Genomic DNA, 21344 nt, shown 5'->3' with positions numbered 1-21344 from the left:
ACGAGCATTGTCGTCCGGAATAACTGATAATCTGTAAAGTACATTACCCAGGGATCGGGTACAATGAATGCTGCCAAAGACAAATTGAGGAGCATGGCCAAGTGCTGAACTCCCAGTATTTCCAGATGCTTAAGCATTGGTGTAGAAATTCCGTTGGGGCCCAACGTCTTGGATGGTATCGCACTGTTGATGACATTGGTATCTTCGGCTGTTGTAAATTATGGTGTATAGATGGCTCGGAGAGCACGAATGGCTCTCTTTTTCGCTCTTCACTCGTCTGCCACCGCAACGTCGCCAAAGATGACTAAGATCCAATAATCCCTTGTTGCGGGGTTCGAGAGGATTCTCACTGTTGACCACAACTTACCTGTTCCCGTGCATAGGTTACATTGCTTCAGGTGCTCTTGTGTACCTCTTGTACTCGTCAACTCTCTTACTAATCTCTAGATTCTCCTCCCTGATTCTACGATCAGAAGTGTTAGTACGACGGCATGATGAACGTAGATGTTTTCGGTGGGTATACAAAAAAAAACAACGAAATTTCAATATAAATAACTATGCATTCGATTGAATGCATATTTGAAATACATATGTATATTTGATAATAATATTTCTTAAAATTAGTAACAAAACATATTTTATATATACAATAACATAGATTGGTTGTGCAATACAATGCATTACAAATCGTAAGAATATTTTTTGAAAATATTCCTCAATAAATTGTAGTTTAGTGTATTTTTGTGTTTATGTTAGTCTGAGTTTGTAGCACCCCAATTTGAGGGTTTAGTTGGTAAAACCTTTGGTTTAGGTGGTAGAGGTGGAGGTCCTTTATAAGCTGCACTCGTTTCATCTGCTTCAGCATGATTAGAAAACTCTTCATTGTTGGACAAAACTGAGCTTCGTTTCAATGGTATACATGGGCGATCGCCACCATTCGATGGTTTCTCATGCGATAGTAGTGTTTCGATTGTTGTGGAATTGTAGGTTTTATTAACTGGACTTAAATTGGAACGTATATGACGTAAGACTAATGCAGTATCATTATGATTTTCCTTAGTTTTCGCAGTATCGGCGGATAGGTCTTTGGAGTTTATATTTGAATTCGTCGTTTGATTGTCTAAACGAGTTTTAAGGCTAATGAGTAATTCATCTGAAACGAAAGAAATTCAAAATTTTATTATCTTGACATTACTTTTGGAATTTGAAATTTTGAAATATACCTTGTTTTTCTGCGACTCGTTCCGTAACTTGTAATTTCACTCCGGCTTTTAATTTAGCTATTATCGGTTTATTCATTTCATTGCCTGCAATGTTATTCTCACTGGAATGTGTTTTGGTTACGATGGGATTTTTTAGTCTTGATCTTAAATTCGTTGCAGAACCTTTATTACTGTTCATCGTATCATAAAATACAGAATTTTCGGATCCGTATTCGTCTGACTGTAATGAGAATTGATTTTCAGATTAGAATATTGTTGGCATTGAATTTAAGTCTTAAATAATCATAAGATTTATAATTTTGCTATTATTCCAGTTAGATGTCGATAACAATTCATAGTTAGTGCTAGCGAAATTTTCGAATTTCCTATAGGTAGTGAAATTTCTGCTACCCATAAGAAAAGCCATAGGATATGGTCATTTTCGCCAGCGAAATTTTCTTTAGAATGTCATTATCATTTGTTTAAATTAAGAATCACATTGAGTTGTTGGCATGAAACAAGAATTTTCGAAATTTCTTCTACCTATGAGAAATTAATTGCTATATTTGCTACCGCCAAATCCTTGCGATATTTTTATCGTTCGTCAAAATGTTGCTTCTACATAAAATACATGTCAAAAGTGCGTTATTGCCTTAAAACCTAGTAAACATCCGTGAAGGTGCTCAAATTGATTGTTTAGATTTTCTTCCATAAGAAAATCAGGATAAAACGGAAGTTTTGGTTTGAAAGTGAAATTTCCACTAGAGTTGCATACCGGGCTTTATTGGAGGGAAAGGTAAACAATCGATAACTACGTAGAAATTTCGCTAGGCGGTGCTGTTGATAGTTTACATTTTATTTTTATAAGAATTTTCCTTTGTGCGCTTTACCAGTATTAATGGCCGTTAAAGAACATTAAGGATCGCTTTCTTAATGTATGTTGAACCATGCTTTCGTTCCACAGAAACACCGAAAACAAATGCTTTTCCATTCAATGAATTCAGATTTTTTGGACATCCAAGTTTAACGTAGGAACGATTAAAGCTGGTTATGCAGCTCTTACAAAAATTTAGTAGCGGAAATTTCGTTTGCGTGGCAATAATACAGTTTTACCATGTATTTCTTATGGGAGCAAAATGTAAACAATCGATAATAACGCCTCACGGATGTTTTTAGCAACAATAGCAATACATTTGGTATGGGTAGCGATAATTTCGTTAGAGGTGCATATCGCTCTTAATTCATCGTTCAGACTATAAGTTTTTCTGGACGGAATGTCTGTGTTTGTAAAGAATCTTACAGTGTGATTTTAGTCACCGCCGACCATTTTTTGCCAGTCGACGCCGAACATGTCGACTCATCTTGACTCAAATTTAGTCGCAAATTATTCAAAAATATCGGTTTAAAGGTGGGTATTAAGTTCGAGTTTAGCCGCTAAAATTGTAATTTTTTCACGATTACTTTTCTTTAATAATTCTTTTTCAGGAATACAAACTTTGGGGAAATTTGCTTTGGGCTATTCCCCATCAAGTTATAATAAAATTTACAATAAATATGCATAATTTAATGCCTTTTTTTATTTACTGATTTAGTTTTCCCTTTAGCGATTTTAGTGGCTAAACTCGAATTTAATACTCACCTTAAACTCGAACTTAAACCACCTTAAATCAGAAAAATGTATTATTACATGTCGTAGGTTAGGTTAGGTGGCAGCCCGATGTATCAGGATCACTTAGACTATTCAGTCCATTGTGATACCACATTGGTGAACTTCTCTCTTTTCACTGAGTGCTGCCCGATTCCATGTTAAGCTCAATGACCTTTTTATAGCCGAATCCGAACGGCGTTCCATATTGCAGTGAAACCACTTAGAGAAGCTTTGAAACTCTCAGAAATGTCACCAGCATTACTGAGGTGGGATAATCCACCGCTGAAAACCTTTTTGATGTTCGGTCGAAGCAGGAATCGAACCCACGACCTTGTGTATGCAAGGCGGGCATGCTAACCATTGCACCACGGTGGCTCCCATGTCGTATAATTTGCCAAAATTTTGAACCTTTCGCCCACAATCAATCAAATTCAAGCTGCTATAATAATTTTGCAAAAATTTAGCTCAGAAAATTTGAATGAAATATTAATTTGATTGTAATATTTGTTGTACCACTAATCTCATTACCATTCGAATAACTTCCCAATTGATAATTGTCCACCGACGAAGAGACATATTTATTTCGGTTTAGCCGTCAAGCCGCCGCCGCCGCCGCCGCCGCCGGAGGCAATAATGGGTCGGCTTCATTCTCTGATTCGGACATAACTTATAATGTGGCCAATATATGGGGTATGTTCGACACGAGCACTGTCGTCCGGATAAACAGTCGATAACATCGGTCTAACAAAAAATTCGCTATGCATATCTTATGGAAGATGGAAATTTCGTTAGAAATGCATACCGGCCTTAAAGGTTTAGAAAAGGATCATTAGTCATTTATGCACTTCCAGCGAAAATTTCTTCTACTCATAAGAAAATTTCGTGAGATGTTATTATCGATTCTTTACATTTTGCTTCCATAAGAAATACATGGGAAATACATATAACAGAACTTTCCGGTATGCAGCTAACGGGCTTAAATCATGGATTCTATCGTTGTCGCCGTTGGTACCAAAATAAGCTCCACGCAGAGACCACTACCACGCTTGGTAGTCATTCGCTGGACTAAAGGGTCATACGGGTGAAATTTGGTCAAGGGAAAACGCGTGTAAATCGGTGAAATCGTTTATTTAAAAAATCAAATTAAATTTCTTTTTCAAGTTCAATTAGTATAAAATTCAGGAAAACTATTCAGTTAGGCTTTCGCTTTTCCAAATCCGAATTGCCGGGCCTCACGCTTGACACCTGCCATCAGATTTTGTACAGCCACCTTGTCCACCTTCTTCGCCGCAGAAAGCCAATTTGCCTTGAACTGCTGCTCGTCCTTAGCAGTTTTTTGGTCTTCTTTAGGTTCCGCTTGACAATAGCCCAGTATTTCTCAATTGGGCGGAGCTCTGGCGTGTTGGGAAGGTTCTTGTCCTAGGGAACCACCTGCACGTTGTTGGCGGCGTACCACTCCATGGCCTTTTTACCGTAATGGCAAGATGCCAAATCCGGCCAAAACAGTACGGAACAACCGTGTTTCTTCAGGAAAGGCAGCAGACGTTTATTCAAACACTCTTTCACGTAAATTTCTTGGTTGACAGTCCCGGAAGCTATGAAAATGCTGCTTTTCAAGCCACAGGTACAGATGGTTTGCCAAACCAGATATTTCTTTGCGAACTTTGACAGATTTATGTGCTTGAAAATATCTGCTACCTTTCCCCTTCCTTTTGCCGTATAAAACTCCTGTCCCGGAAGCTGCTTGTAGTCGGCGTAGGTTTCCACGCAGTCAAACTTCGTCAGCATCGTCGTGTACAGCCTCCGGGATCGCGCTTTGGTCGTCGTATTTTGTTTATCATCGCGATTTGGAGTCACTACCTTCTTGTAAGTCGATAGTCCGGCTCGTTTTTTGGCTCGATGCACGGTTGTAGACGATACACCCAGCTTATTTGCGGCATCTCGGAGAGAGAGGTTAGGGTTTCGCTTGAAACTACCGGCAACTCTCTTTGTCGTCTCAGCGGCTTCCGGTTTTCGATTTCCCCCCGATACAGACTTCCTGGCTGTCGACAAACGTTCCCCAAACACTTTAATTACATTTGTAACGGTTGATTTGGCAACTTTTAGCGATTTTGCCAGCTTTGCGTGCGAGTAGCTCGGATTTTCGCGATGCGCGAGCAAAATTTTGATACGCTGCTCTTCTTGCTTGGACGGTATTTTGACAATTGAAGAGTGAATTCCAAAATCAAAATAGGAGCAACATTCTACACACACACACCTTCAAAATGAGGGGTGTTCAGGTTTTTTAAATGCAAAATTGAAAGAAATACCTCAAGTTTATATTGACCAAATTTTGACCGTATCACCCTTTAATCTAAATATAGTATCGTGTTCAACTTACCTTCAACGAATACTGATCGATATTTTGAGATTTATTTCCGGGATGAGTTTTTCCTTTGATGATATCATGAAATATATTATTTGTGGCTTCAATTAGATTGCCCTCGGAACTGCTGACTGAACTGCTTTTAATATTAGTTTTTGCATTACGAGCTATAAATTCGTTTGCCAGTTCTTTTGATTTCATATAATGTAAAGCTATATTGTCATTTTGATAATCTGCACCATTTTTATTACTATCATGAATAGCGGGTGGTATACACTTCCTGAGCACCACATGTAAACGTTGTTCATCAACTGTAGTTACCAATTGTTGAAGATCCAATGTGTCCATGGTATCTCTACGCAAAATATCAACGCTATCAGTATCATAGTTGTACTTTTGTAAAATGGGTCTAACAACCTCATGTAAATATTTCTTTGGTTTACTTTTCACCGATATTACTTTGGGATCGGGCAGATAAAGTTTGAAAGTGACACGTTGCTCGATTTCGACTTCTTCACCGGCGATTTCTTGCGATGAAGCTTCTAAATCAATGGATTTATTGAGAGATTTTATCTGGACATCGTAAAGTTTATAACGGAGACCGCGTTTCTCCAATAATCTTTCGACCAATTGACCAACAGTTTCAGTAGGTTTTATTTGGACAATTGTGGTTGCCTCATCGGCAAATTTAACACGACACAGTGAACAAGAAGAATTTAAGGATTTCAGAGATGATGGTAGAGATGATCTTAGATTTTGGGAGTCGAAATTTTCCGAGGGCTTAGCTAGGGTCAGTTTTTGTGAAGGCAACGCCAAGGCGGCATTTAAGCAAGGATTACTACCATCCAAGGGTTCAGGAAGTTCATCGCAAACCATATCCATACGATCACGAGATTTACTTCGTGTTTTACGATGCCAAGGCAATAGTATTTTACGGCGGCGATCTTCCGCGTTGCTGGCCGATTTTTTTAACTGAAAATTAAGAACAATTTAGAAAAATTTTCATGGATTGGCTTATCATTTCTATAGTACCAACCTTTGGCGAGGCACTTTGTAAAAAATTTGTCTTCAACAAAACATCTAAATTATCATCTCCATAGGGTAAAGGCTGGTGTTTCTCCTCAGCATTTTGACAATGCTTATAGAGTTCCGAGCGTATAAATCTTTGATAACTATCAAATTTCATTAGATGAAATATCTGCTTTTGAGCCTTTAAAAATAAATCTTTATCGGCCTTTTGTAAATCCTCTTCAGAAATATTACGTGTGTGAGAATCCAAATTAACTGGTTCCGAGCCACTGCTGGAAAGATATTTCCCAAATATCTGTTTGGCTTGTACTTGGCGTTCATTGACATTTTCAGTGTTCTTATAGCGTTCACATGAGGTCCAAAAGTAAATGTTTTCGGCTGAAAATTCCAATTTTAGAAATTGGGCAAATGTTGCCAAACCGGCAGTATCCTCTAATAAATGCTCAAATGATATAGCCCAAGCTGAGACTCGTGGTGACTTAGTTGCAGCAGCATTGCTGGAGGTCATCTTTTCGGTAGATAATAGACGTTTGCTGCCATCTTTGCCACTTGTTGTTCCCAGGAAGGCATTGTTGGCCGAAGCAATCATTAAATATGCACAATGATGCTTGGAATTCTTACTACTTGTTGGTTTGGGACTTAGTGTATATTTGTCCGAACGCGACGAACGAAGCGACGATTGTTCCCACACCCGACGGAATGGTGATGTGTTACTACTACTATTTGGCAAAATGCGAGTCTGAAATGAGTACAACAACAAAAAGCCAAGAGAAAAAAATCGTTAAAACAATGCAAATTGAATAGGAAAAAGTAGAAGCATTTTAAAATAATGATCATCGTTACTAAGCCATACAAAGCGAGTAGTTGAAAAAAAAATCTGGGTAATTTTACTTTCTAACCTGTTGGTTGTTGTTGCTGTCGTCGTCGTCTACATTTAAATGTAGACCAATGACATTTGTTTAATAAGCTCTCCATTCATGTGTCTACATAAATGCACTGCATACAGGAAACTGTAATTTCTCTTCTAAATGTGTGCATAATTTCTCTGAATACAATATGTTGCATGTTTTAGTAAAATATAACAGATTTATCTATTGAAAAGTAACCAGAATTATACATAATTTTGAATTCTAAAAACCCGTATACACTTCTACCAAAACCTAAGTCCTCAATACCTATCTGCCGGCTTACTAAAAGCATTTGTGTCATATACGCAACAATACCATATACTTGAAAATAATGCCTATTTCGGTTACCATACTAAAGATTTTTATTAGTATTACTACATAGTTAACCCTTAATTGCGCACTGTATCTTTTAAGATACAACCAGAAAAAAATTCGTACGTCTGAAAATTTTGACCAAATTCTATGAAATTAAGGGTGTTGTATTTAATACACCATAGCGCTATTTACAAAAATTATATTTTTCCGGAAAATTTGTTGTACTTCTTTCTGAGTAATCCGCAGTCAAAATTAAAAATAAAATTTTGGCAAAAAATTCAAAAGACTAAAAATTGGAAGTTAAATAATATTTATCAGAGATAAATGTAATGTTGGTAAAAAACTGTGCAGTGTAAAAATATTCTTATTATTTATTATCTACTAAAATCAACTTGTTTATTTGTAAATAAAAACTTAGTTTAATGCTCAATGCATTTTTTAAGGTACAACCACTATTTAAAAAAAAAAAAACATTTTTTTTTTGAAACAAAAAAAAATGTGGTGTTCAGACTTTATTTATTTACCATTTTGCATATTATATATTTTTCGGATGAATCTTGTGTAAGGGTTAATAATATTTTGTTTTATTTTGGCAAAGTGCATTGTTTTTTTCATATCCCGTCCATGGTGGTAATTAAGCCTGTTACATACCAAAAATACAGTTTTTCCATGTGATTATTGAAATAAACGGTAGACAGTCGATAACATTGTCCTAACGAAAATTTCGCTAGTAAAATTTCAGATATTTCCCTGGACTCATACCAGTCACAGACTGATATCGGGCCCTATATCTTGTATTTGAACGACTTCTTCCTTTAGGGCCATGGAAAAGATAAGTTTGACGCCGACATATGGGGTTGTCGGCGCCAAACTTTCAGATCTCAACGATAGAATACTTGAAACAAAAAATCATTTCTGATTCAATCACGAAATTAATCCATCCAATTAATTTTTTAATTGAAATGTATTTGATCACAGAAATGATAGTATCAATTAAAACGTTGATTGAATGACAATTAGAAAATTAATTGATCCAATTAAAAAATTGATTGATACTATTATTTTTTCTGATTGATTACGTTTTCAATAAAAAAATTGTTGAATTAAATTTTTAATTGAATATTTTTTTGATACTCAATTAAGACTTTAATTGAATTAAATAAATTACACATTCCCCTACCATACCTCTCTAAATACATTTCTGTTGCTCATAATAAAAGTCTGACATTAAAGGCCGTTATACAGGTCTAGCTTCCGCTACCCATAAAAAGGCATTCCAATATTTATTAACTCTCTCTCATAACAAATACATGGCCAACGCACCATAAGGTTTTGCTAGAGCTGCATACCGGTCTCAAGAAGTACATGATGAACTGTAGTATCGACTCAACAAAAAATTCTTCTATAGGCACAACTTCCAAAAATGTCCTCCCATAGATGTTCTTTATTTTAACCACACAGGAAGTTCTTTTAATTCATTTTTTTAACTCGTCCTTTTTATATTTTTAATGGGCAATTTTATTTTTTTTTTTCAAATAGGTTAAAAACAGAGTAAGAATTAATAAAATGGTACCAATTATTCAAATTTTGTCAAAAAAATCATTATAGAAATATTGCGAATTTTTGAAAATATTTAAGGTCAAACGTTTCAGACATTACAAATTATAAAAATTATTTATTTGGTAAAATATCACCAAATTTTTTAATTCATATCCAAAACACTGAATTCGGACTGCACCTTAAGAAGTGATGCAAAGTCAGTGCAACGGCTGTTGTAATGGTGGACATCCATCCTATGACAATTCCATGCTAAATTCGCCACTTCTGGATCCAAAAAGAACATTTTCACTACACAGAAAAAAATTTCCGTAGTTAAACTAACGCTAAATTTAACTTATTTTTATTGTAAAAAAAATATTTGTTAGTAGTTAAATTTTATTACTTTTTGCGAAATTTTCCACAGCCCAAAGAAATTTTTGGTTTTTTTAAGTATGTCTCAAATATTTTATGATCTACACGTGAGTATAAAGTTCGATGACCGTACACATAAGTTCAATATGAACTAAAGCAAATGAAAATTTTCGTACGATTCCCAAAAATAGTAAGAATGAACTACTGTATGGTTAAAATGGTCATGATTTGCCGCCAATGATTTTCTTCTTAACTTTTAGTTAATATTTTCTTCTTTTAGAGGGTGTAATTTCGTGAACTGTAGTTAAAAAGTACGACAGGGCATTAAATTTTCCTCGTTTTAACAACGCTTTGAGGAAATCTCAAAATGTGTAGCAAAATTTACACCCTCACAAAAAATCGCTTCTGTAACATATACTCCCAAACATATTTTGCTTCAAGCATATACATTTTTGGGTATTGCCCAAACATTTATATGTTTGATCTCTACCAATATATAATATGTTTGAAAGCATATTGGTCTAAACAATATATGTTTGGGTAGTCTAAGTTCCAAACATTTTGTATTTTTGCATCCAAATTCAATAATGTTGTCTTCCAAAAAACAATATGTTATTATGTGACCATATAATATGGTTGGAAGCATTTTGCACCCAAAAATATTATATGCTTAAAAACAAAATACTCCCAAACAATATTGTGCTCAAAATTGTATTTATTTATTTATATATTTACAATCATAATGAATTATGAAAATAAACAGGAAATATAGGTGCTAACAACATAGGTTTTCGACCTGAATGCTCAAAATTTTGTTTCTGTCCAATTGTATATTCCCCGACATCTTTTTCACTTCCACGAGATTTTTTAGTTCTTAGCACCTTTTTCTGTAATACAAACATTGTAGAAGAAATTATTCAATTTTATGATTTTTATTTTATTTTAATTTTACCTTTTGCCGGACGGGGATTCGGACCACACAGTTTGTAAGGATCAAAGAAGTAGCTGATCAATTGCCCAAGGAAAAATAAAATGTTAATTTTGTAATAACAAGCAACAACCACCAACTTAATTCAATATCGCTCCCTGTTAAATAGCGCTCCAAGCTACTAAACACATATATGTTTATAGGCTATTTCTAAATTAATATATGTTTGCATCCAAGCATATTATATTTACAAACATTTTATGTCCCAAACATAATATGTTCTAACATATTAACATATATGTCCCAAACATGTTATGCTAGTTTATGAACATTATATGCTTGCACTCAAACATATTGTGTTTAAACATTTGTGTTCCAAACATATAATGTTTATAGCCAAACATATGAAAAACAGTCTTTTTCATCCGTGTAGTTTCGTACGAGTTAGTTTATTCTTCCTATAAAACAGTTTACTTTTTTTCGGTGTACTTTTTTGTCGACGCTTTTTTTGCTCGGTAATGATTTGCTAATGACAATTCCATGAACGCTAGTATCGATTGCTTATATTTTGAACCTTAAGAAAAACATGACAAAACTCTATTATTGGCCGGCATATTAAACTTCCACTTGAGGTGCTTACCAGACTTTAACTGAGTTGAAGTTAAATATGAGACAATCATTTCTAAACGTGAATGCAATTGGGATTGGGATTTTAAAAGACAATTATAAATGTGTTGGAAAAGGTTTTGACAAGTTTTTTTTTCAAAATATATTTGTCTTCATGTTTATTTTAAGGGTTTTAATTTGAAGTTTAGGTGGAAAGGCTTAACTTAACACCCACATTAACAGTGACAGACATTTCACTAGAGGTCCTTAATATGTTAAAGTATGGATTGTTTGATTATGGCCCATAAGAAATTCATTGCTACATATTTGTTAACGAAAATTCCGTGAGGTGTTATTATCGATTGTTTACATTTTGCTCCGAATAGAAATACATGGCAAACCTGCGTTATTGACACGCAAACGAAATTTCCTTTAGAGGTGTCTGCCGGGCTTAATGAATAGTCCGCTACTCAGAAGAAATGCATTAGCACTTTTGTTAGTGGAAATTCCGTAAGGCGTTGTTATCGATTATTTACATTTTGCTCCCATTAGAGAAAATTACAAAACTGTGTTATTGGCATGTAAAGCAACTTTTCGTTAGAGGTTCATACCTGGCTTTACCGGAAATTCCTTGAGGTATTATTAACGATTGTTCATATTTTGCTCACAAAAAATATACCGGACAGAGCTGTGTTATTGACATGCAAAATAAATTTTCTCTACCCGTGCATTCGCTGGCTATATGAAATACTGTGTTGCAGGACATTAAAACCATTTCCATTAGAACATCATTTTGCTGTTTATATTTGACTTTCAGCAGTGCCTACGTGCGATATGTCTTTGTCACCGTATTCTTCTTTACATAGGAAATGGGTTCTTTTTTTTATTGAATTCATTATTCAAGGTCTATATTTGTGCATTGCGTTTTCCAATTCTGATCATATATGTTAGGTTCAATGAATGATGCATACATGCATGGGAGAATATTGTGACTAATTTCCTTCAGTATTATTATTCAATTAATTGTTAATTTTCCTATTCTTCTGCTTGTCATGTCCTAGGGGTTGTGTAAGTTTTTTGACGCAATTTCTTTAGAATTGCCAAGCTGTGGTTATATGACCACATTAATTAATGGATTTATTTTTAGAATATAATCTTAACTAATGGAATAGCGGACATTTAAATGTATAGGCAGAATAAACGTAGATTCTTTCTACTATACAATTAAGTCTAGTATGCAATTGAAAACAAATGTGTTTCCCATAAATGATCAAGAATGCAATTATAAATGTATCTTGTTGGTGATATTCTTGTATAAATTTCTCCTTTACACACAAAAAAATATCAATTAATTTGATTGTCAATACAATTAAAATTATGTTTAAATTTGAGCTAACAACGTAATTTGTAAATACAATTACGATTTTAGTCGCTTTAGCAACCAATTTTGTTATATCAACAAACATTTTGTTATATCAACAAAAATTTTGTTGAACTTAAAAATTTTCTATAACAACAATTTATTGTTAGCTCAAAAATTACAATATTATTTTCTGTGTACCATACTAAATTAATGGAAATTCTAATTTCAAGAACATGATACAAGTAAAGATTTTAGATATAACTGTAAGTGAACGATTAAAAAATGTTTTCAATAATACAAAACTTGCCATGTATGTCTTACCTATGATATTGTAAACAATCGATAACAATGTCTCACGAATTTTGCAGTGGCTGAAAGGTAGGTGCATACCAGACTTTATGGGACAATATTAAAAAATCGATAAGATAACATTCCACATTTGGATCGCCCACGTACTCAAAAAAAAATTCAATCACGAAATTAATTGATTCAATTAATTTTTAATTAAAATGTCTTCAACCACAGAAATGATAGTATCAATTAAAAAAGTAATTGAAAGTCAATTCAAAAATTAAGTGATCCAATTAAAAAATTATTTGATACTATTAATTCTTGTGATTGATTTTTGTTTCAATTAAAAAATTTGTTGAATCAATTAAATTTGTAATTGAATATTTTCTAAAATTCAATTAAGACTTTAATTGGAAAAATGTTCGCGAAATTTTGTTCTGTGTAAGAAACTGGTCATTTTAACATGAGTTTACACCGTCAATGTCAAACTCATGTTAAAATTTACACTTTAAGACACGATTTGAACTCATTCCACACATCCTGGGGAAATTTTGTAGGATCACCCCACAGGCATGAGGCAGTCTGGGACAAACTCTTAGGAACCAGTTTCATTTTGGCCATCCGATTCGCACCAGAAACGAAAAACGTTTGGAATATGTTGAGCAATAGATTATTCTGATAAATGTATTTTAGTAAATACTTTCTAAATACTAAATACTTTCAATAGAATTTTAATATAAAGAGAGTATAGAAATCAATAATTTTATGAAGTCTTATGATAGGTCCGTCAGTGGTAATTTGTACCAATTTCCGTAGGACAAATTGTTAATAAATAATAAAAGTTAATATTTTGTTGGATACCCTTTTTGTTTTATAATAGAATTAAGATGTCAGTGGTACGGATTCGACAAGTTTGGATATAAATTCAGGTGATATTTGAGGCCATTCCGTTCTTAATGCTATGTTTAGATCCTTCACATTTCTAATGTCGTATATTCTTATAAATTCTCAATAGGATTGAGATCCGGGCTTTGAAATGGTGTGTTATATCGGAGTGGGTGGTGAATGGTGGGCAGTTATATCGGAGCCAGAGCCTGGTATCTAGAGCGATGTATCTAGATTCATTCAAAAGGGTGCAAACGGTCGATAGTGGCGTCTGCAGATTGGCAAATAGGCACACATTTTTTATGAATAGCAAATGTAAAATGAATTAAAATTGACTGGCCATATTAGCTTAATTCATTGAACGATCTTATCCAAATATGGTACGACAAATATTCCAGCAAAAAAGACATCGCCAAAAAGTAGTGAAAATGTTATTTTTGGATATGGAAAATTAGCACAGAAGCGATGAGTTTAACATGGGCTTGTCAGAGGACGGATGTCCACCATTTTAACAGCCGTTGCACTGAATATGCATCACTTCTTAAGGTATGATCCGAAATCAGTGTTTTGGATGTAAATTAAAGAATTCTGTGATGTTTTGATAAATAAATAATTAATTTTTTTTGTGATTTTTAATGCATTCTAACGCTTTTCTGAAACGATTGATTTCAAATATTTACAAAAATTCGCAATTTTTCAAGAAGGGATTTATAATTTTTTTAAACAAAATTTAAATAATTTATACCATTTTATTAATCCTTACTCTGTTTTTAACCTAATTGAAACAAAAAAAATTAAAATTACCCTTTAAAAATATGAAAAAAGTGAATTATAAAAATTGAATTAAAAGAACATCTTTGGGAGAAAGTACTTCCAATTTTTATACCCTCCACCATAGGATGGGGGGTAGATAGGGTCACGGCCTAAAGAAAAAAAAAGTTGATGCGGTCACCCCCCAGTTTTGTAGCATATTCGAAGACAATTTCAGAACACCAAAACTTTTTTTCCGTGGACTACGACCCCCCGAAATACAATTTATTGTGCTGTGTCCATGTTATTTTCTCGGAAATCATGTATCTGATTTCGGCAAGCAGTTTATATTTGACGATAAAATAACATTTTAGTGACAAACATGTTACATGGTCACCATACAAAAATAACATTTTGCTCTTGAAACATGTTTGAGGTGATCATATTCCTTCTCTGCGTGTAGTCTTTAAATTTGTGGAGTTTTTGTATTTTGACCAAAAACCAAAATAGCGTTCAAAAATAGAAGAGGTTTTGCAACATTTTATTTTAAAAACGTATACACAGAATAATTTCTACTTAAAGTCGAGTCTGAATTTGGAAATTTAAGTTGTCGTTAGCACGTTTTTAAAGCACTGTGATAGCTCATGAAGAAAAAGCTGAAAAAAACGAATATATTCAAATTTGACTCTGAATCAATACCAAAATCATTAGTGTACAAAATCTTTGGAACCGAACATAGAAATAATTAAGGAAATAAAGTTTTGAATGTGGTATTATTTTTTTTAACATCAAAAAAATGCAATAAAAAATTCGTAGTGATAGGATCAAAACAAATCTGCTATTTATTAATGGAATGGATTTACATTTACGAAAATTGGACAATAGGTTTGTATGGGAAATTTTCGAATAAAAGTTATTCAGTATAAACTTGCAAGACAGAATTGGTTTTATTCTCTTGGGTAATATTAGGAGAAGTGGACACGTTCACGAATTTATCATTAATTCAGTTAAAACGAAATATATTGATATGTTCTAATGCAGTTCTATGTGACATTCGTCTTGTTGATGATTAACCAGCTGATAATTGCACGTTTACCGGGAAAAAAGTGTTTACTAGGAAATAAACAGCCTGTTTCTGTATGTCGAACGAGCTCTATCGATCGACTAAAATACATAGAAACAGCTGATTTTTGGTTATAAATTCAGCTGTTTGTTTCCATTTCAGTCGATCAATAGAGCTCGTTCGACATACAGAAACAGGCTGTAAATGAAGGATTTCCAGTAAAAATTTGTGATAGTAATCAAAATGTATCGAGTACGCACACAGAGCTAATATGACTTAGATTTTCTTACAGTCTCACAGAAATGGAAATAAAATGAATACAATTAAAATAAAGCCTTTCAGTTTGTTAAATTTCAATCAAAAATGTGACTTTTGATACAAAAAAATTTAGCTTTTTTCTAGCTATTTTTTAACATTTTTTAGCTTTTTTTGGCTAGTTTTTTTGGACAAATCTAGCGGTTTTTGGTGAAACAATTCTGGCAACGCTGATACGGACCCCCAAATTTGGCTTGCGAGGCCTCTCAGAGAAGCAAATTTTATCCGATACGGCTGAAATTTGGTACATAGTGTTAGTATATGGTCTCTAACAACCATGCAAAAATTGGTTCATATCGGTCCATAATTATATATAGCCCCCATATAAACCGAGCGCCAGATTTGGCTTGCGGAGCCTCAAAGAGAAGCCAATTTCATCCGATCCGGCTGAAATTTGGTACATGGTGTTGGTATATGGTCTCTAACAACCATGCAAAAATTGGTTCATATCGGTCCATAATTATATATAGCCCCCATATAAACCGAGCGCCAGATTTGGCTTGCGGATCCTCAAAGAGAAGCCAATTTCATCCGATCCTGCTGAAATTTGATACATGGTGTTGGTATATGGTCTCTAACAACCATGCAAAAATTGGTTCATATCGGTCCATAATTATATATAGCCCCCATATAAACCGATCGCCAGATTTAGCTTGCGGAGCCTCTACGAGAAGCACATTTCATCCGATCCGGCTGAAATTTGGTATATGGTCTCTAACAACCATGCAAAAATTGGTCCTTATCGGTCCATAATTATATATAGCCCCCATATAAACCGATCCCCAGATTTGACTTGCGGAGCCTCAAAGAGAAGCAAATTTCATCCGATCCGGTTGAAATTTGGAACATGGTGTAGGTATATGGTGTCGAACATCCGATCCGGTTGAAATTTGGAACGTGGTGTTAGTATATGGCCGCTAACAACCATACCAAAATTGGTCCATATCGGTCTATAGTTATATATAGCCGATCCCCAATCACACAAAAATTGGTCCATATCGGTTCATAATCATGGTTGCCACTCGAGCCAAACATAATCTACCAAATAGAAAATTTTGTTAAAATTGTATATCTATAGAAAATTTTGTCAAACTGAATTATATACATATTTAATAGGTCTTTTTTAATTTAATATATAATACGTATGGACTTACTTCCAATTTAGAAGACGGTGTTAGGAGGTTTTAAGATACCTTGCCATGGGCAAGCGTTACCGCAACGCAAGTGTTTAGAAGAAGTTTCTACACCCAGAAAAAAGTGCCTTCGAAACTAAAGGAAAAAATTTTCACCAATATGGTTTATCCATTTTATTACCATTAATGTAAATTTTTGTGAGAAATAATAAAATTTACTCGTTTCAGTAAAAAACTCCTAAACTGTAAGCAGTTAGGAATAGTTCATTAACTAGAATAAGGCATGGAATTTTACTCATACTGTTTTCTTCGTTGGGTATAAAAATTTACTACTGAACAAGAAAATTTTATTCACCGATAACAAAGCATTCGTAAAAATAAACAAAATCCGAACTAAAACCAAGTTTCCTCAAAATTAGTAAAATTTCTTATAAAATGATAATTGCGACTTCCTTTATAATAGAAAGTTTTTCATACATACGAACAACACTTGGCATAGAAAAATATTTTAGTTCATTCGTACTAAGAAGTATGCAATCCTTTCAAAACTTAAGGAAACACACTTGTTAGAATATAGGAAATTTTCCTATATTTCTATTGTTACCTGTAATCGATACCGGTCATCGTAATCGATGTGTTTGCGCGTGGGTTGGTTTTTTAGTTGGAATCGCGTTGTTGTGGTATACAGAGAGATTGTTAAAAAATAATATGGTAAAATAATATAATAAATAACAAATAAAATATATAAAATATTCATTCGTTTTGTTTGTTATTGTTGGCTTCTCTTCAATCGTTATTGTTGTTTTTTTTTTGCTGGCAAATTTGTTTAGGCAGTAGCCGACTATCAAACCCTTTTTCGGGAGGTTCAAGTGTAGTTCACGTTGGGTTGAGTGAATTACCCGAATTTATTCTGATAATTGGTTGATACTTTTGCTGCAAGTAGAGGATGCTGATGAGGAATGTGGTAATTCCGAAACAGCTGTACATCCAACCATCTTGCAGTCTATAGGGCCTTGCCCAAATAAATTTGACAAGCATACTTTTCCTCTGTTGGTTAAGCTACACTTGTAGTTTAGTCAATGCATGGCTTTAAGCTGAGATAAAAAAAACAACAATAACTATATAAAATATTTGTTATTTTAAATTAGTGAGAAAAATGTTCGTTTTTTGAAAATAAATCTATCAATGTTCGTCATGGTGTATAAAGAAAGAAAACACCAGCAGAATAACAACCCTTTCATTTGTCTTCATTTTGGAATCTTCAATTATCAGGTAATATTCAGTGACGCTAACCTTTTGTAACAAAAATGGTTTATGATTTTTTATATTTGTAGGTATTGAAATCGTTAGGCAGCAACTTATTAAAATTGAAAAGTACAAGAAGAAGAAAAAGTGCGTTTTACAGTTGATAATATCACATGGAAATTGGAAATAGTTGAATAATAAACTAATATTTCAAGGACAGTCGATGCTGTTGATTCTTAATAAATATATTCAATATATTAATAAAACATGTCTTTTATTGAAGATAAAATTGCTTATATAAATAAATAAAATTGTATTTAAAAACGAAGGTAAGCAGTTCTAATTATGAAGTAAAAGTTTTACCACAAATATGTAAGATTTGTCCAAATGAATGAAAAAATTTCAATAAAATCATTCCATATATGAATTCAAATCAGTTAAATTTTTTCATTCTGTAGTATTGTGGTACATAAATATAGGAAAATGTTAACTAATATATGGAATGCATTATACCTAATTTCTACGAAAATCACATCGTACAAACAAATAAAAATGTCTTTGGCGCTATACGAAGTTCAACTTTCTTCACAATGAGTTCATTTTAACTTAAAGAAGGGGTCACTTTTTTCTGGGTGTACGCAATCCATGGTGGAGGGTACATAAGCTTCGGCCTGGCCGAACTTACGACCGTATATACTTGTTTTTGCTGGGATAAGTCACATCGGTTCAGATTAAATATAACTGCAATATAGTGTATATAACTAAATTTAGAAAATTAGATGCGGGGAATGTTTCACAATATTTCTGGGAAATTTCCCCTAAGCATAAGAAATGCATAGGTATATTTGCTAATGAAAATTCTGCAAGACGTTATTATCGATTGTTTACATTTTACTCCCATAAGAAATACATAGTAAAACTGTGTTATTGGCACTCAAATGAAATTTCCGCTGGGGATGCATACCGGCCTTAATAACGAAATTAATTTTTCAGTGTGTATGCACCATACCATAGAAATTTTATTCAGTATATCCGTTTCCTCTAACGATTCCGTTTCATTTGAAAATCATTTTCATTTGTTTGTAGACTAATGTAGATTAGATCTACTACGGTTTAACTTCCAGTCGAAGGGGTTCAGTGATGTATTAATCATTGCAATGTATTAGATAGATAGATAAACATAGAAAGAAAACAATTGACCACATACCACAAACATTTTGCTTTGACATGGGCAAATGCCAAGGGACGATGGCGATAGAGAAAACTCAACTGATTAACTAACTCAACTGACTAACGGTCTAATGTTGAAATCTCGTGAATATTTGCAATACATACCACGTATATGTTTATAAAAGAGAAAACGTGATCGTATGAATCGATCGTTACACTGATATATTATCTATTGAAAATTAATATTAATAAGCAATTGCTCTTACATATATTGTTTTTGTTGCTGCAGCAGAAGTTGTGTTGTGTTTTTTTTTTTGTAGTCAGTTGTGGTATTTTGCTTGGTTGGCTTGCTGACAACAGACAGGCTTTAGGGTTGGTTGTTGTATAAGTTGTGAAGGTGAACTTTGATTTTATTTGCGTTTTTTTGTTTAATAATTTCTTCAATTGGACTCACTTTATTTCGTACTCATCGGCACACACACACACTCATACATTTGGTTATGTCGTATATTCAGCGTTTGTCAAATTGCGAAATTTCCTTTAATTTGTTAGCGCAGCAAATCTCTTCAATCGCGCGTCGCGTACTATGTCATATTTGTAATATCACCAAACTTCAACGCTCAAAATACAACTGAAATTTTTTCGCAAAAGTAAAGAAAGAAAAATAGATTTGTTGTTCGTCCATTCGATGGCCGAATATACACTACACACACACAATTTTCCATTCATGCCCCCTCATCAACGCCTTGAATATGATGATGGTTTTTGGTTGGTGTTTTTGAAGAGTAACAATAAATTGTGAATTCTCCAACAGAGCCACCAAATTTGAACGACCACCATTGATGAGTAGAAGTGAAAAGTGAAGTGTGGGTACGTTAATTGACAAACTAACAAATACATCTATGCAAGAAAGAGAGGAGAGAAAATTCCATGACCTAGAGTTGCCATCCGTCGGTATTAGAAAAAACATAGCTCAAACAAATTCTTTAGATAAAACCATAGACCCTATACCAGATAGGTATCGGTGTTAAACGATTTTTGGCAGTTCCGAAGATTTTCCTTTTTGTAGTTTGCCAATTTTACACAAAACTAGAACGTTTAAGATGCACCAGAGGATTTATACATAAAAAAATTGTGACCAAAAACGCGAAAGTACGAAAATACTACCCACCTATATATAAAATATCTATTATGTTAGGTTAGGTTAAAGTTGCAGCCCGATTAAGATTCAGGCTCACTTAGACTATTCAGTCCATTGTGATACCACATTAACTACAAGTACCTATTACATATGGGCACTTCTAGTTTTAACCGCTGAACCTTCTTGATTATTTTTCTTTGTTGAATCAACCAGATTGTTCCAAAAACATTAGCAGACTGCTTAAGTTAACGTTTTCCAGATCCGCCAGTAATCTGAAGCTATATGCTCCTAAAAGTTGCTTGCGCTTTACACAAAATACAGGACACTCACACAAGAGGTGTTTAATTGATTCCTTTTCCTCCGCATCATGACAGCTCATACAATAGTCATTATACTTCGCGCCTATAGTTTTTGCAAAATCGCCTATCAGGCAGCGACCCGTTATAGCAGATATCAGGAGTGATATCTGACGTCTCGAGAACACTAGCATATCTAGTGTGCGGTTTGCCATCATAACAGCCTTCTCACGCAGCATGAGCTTGCAGGTAGCCAGGGGCATACCAACAGATTCTAGTTCCCCTGGAATATGTAAGGTAGTCTCTAGCCTTGCCAACTCATCCGCTTCGCAGTTCCCCGGTATGTTCCTATGGCCAGGCACCCATATTAGGTGAATATTGTACTGCTCTGCCATCTCATTGAGAGATTTGCGGCAGTCGATGGCCGTTTTCGAGTTGAGGAACACAGAGTCCAAGGATTTTATTGCAGGTTGACTGTCTGAGTATATATTAATGCCCACATTTACTACTTCTCAGCCAATTCGCCACCTCTCTTATTGCTAATATTACAGCCTGAAAAACACTACAGTGATTAGGTAATCTTTTCGATATTCGAAAATACCTATAAAGTCAATAGAATTTTCACGGCCATATTTTATTACATTATTTGAATGAAAGAAAACCTTTTTAAATAATGCGTGTTACCTTTCCATTCATGTTCTGTTAGTTTTTGCAAAGAAGATCCCTACATTTAGTTTGCAATTTTAGTTCACGGTTCCACTAGTGAAACACGAACTGAGA

The 21344-nt window shown here is 34.0% G+C and overlaps 1 protein-coding gene across 6 annotated transcripts in view; it reads right to left on the bottom strand.

Annotated features, from left to right (window-relative positions):
• Window positions 1-540: 540 nt before the first annotated feature.
• Window positions 541-21344, bottom strand: part of LOC142220830 (regulator of G-protein signaling loco-like) — a 36040-nt gene continuing 15236 nt past the window's right edge. For 2 of the 6 annotated variants that reach the window (XM_075290191.1, XM_075290190.1), the window contains 4 exons: window positions 6252-6983; window positions 5231-6187; window positions 1224-1443; window positions 541-1153 (listed from right to left, as the gene is read on the bottom strand). In XM_075290191.1, the coding sequence (XP_075146306.1) occupies window positions 753-1153; window positions 1224-1443; window positions 5231-6187; window positions 6252-6983 (2310 nt within the window). In that variant the 3' untranslated portion in view covers window positions 541-752. Of the gene's footprint in view, window positions 1154-1223; window positions 1444-5230; window positions 6188-6251; window positions 6984-19164; window positions 19284-19393; window positions 19870-21344 lie in introns of those variants that run through there. The other 4 variants (XM_075290194.1, XM_075290193.1, XM_075290195.1 and 1 more) reach the window with 4 other exon arrangements.

This window comes from Haematobia irritans, chromosome 1 (genome assembly GCF_050003625.1).
Source record: "Haematobia irritans isolate KBUSLIRL chromosome 1, ASM5000362v1, whole genome shotgun sequence".
Taxonomy (NCBI): domain Eukaryota; kingdom Metazoa; phylum Arthropoda; class Insecta; order Diptera; family Muscidae; genus Haematobia; species Haematobia irritans.
Note: the sequence above shows the minus strand (reverse complement) of the source record. Positions and strands in the feature narration are given on the sequence as shown.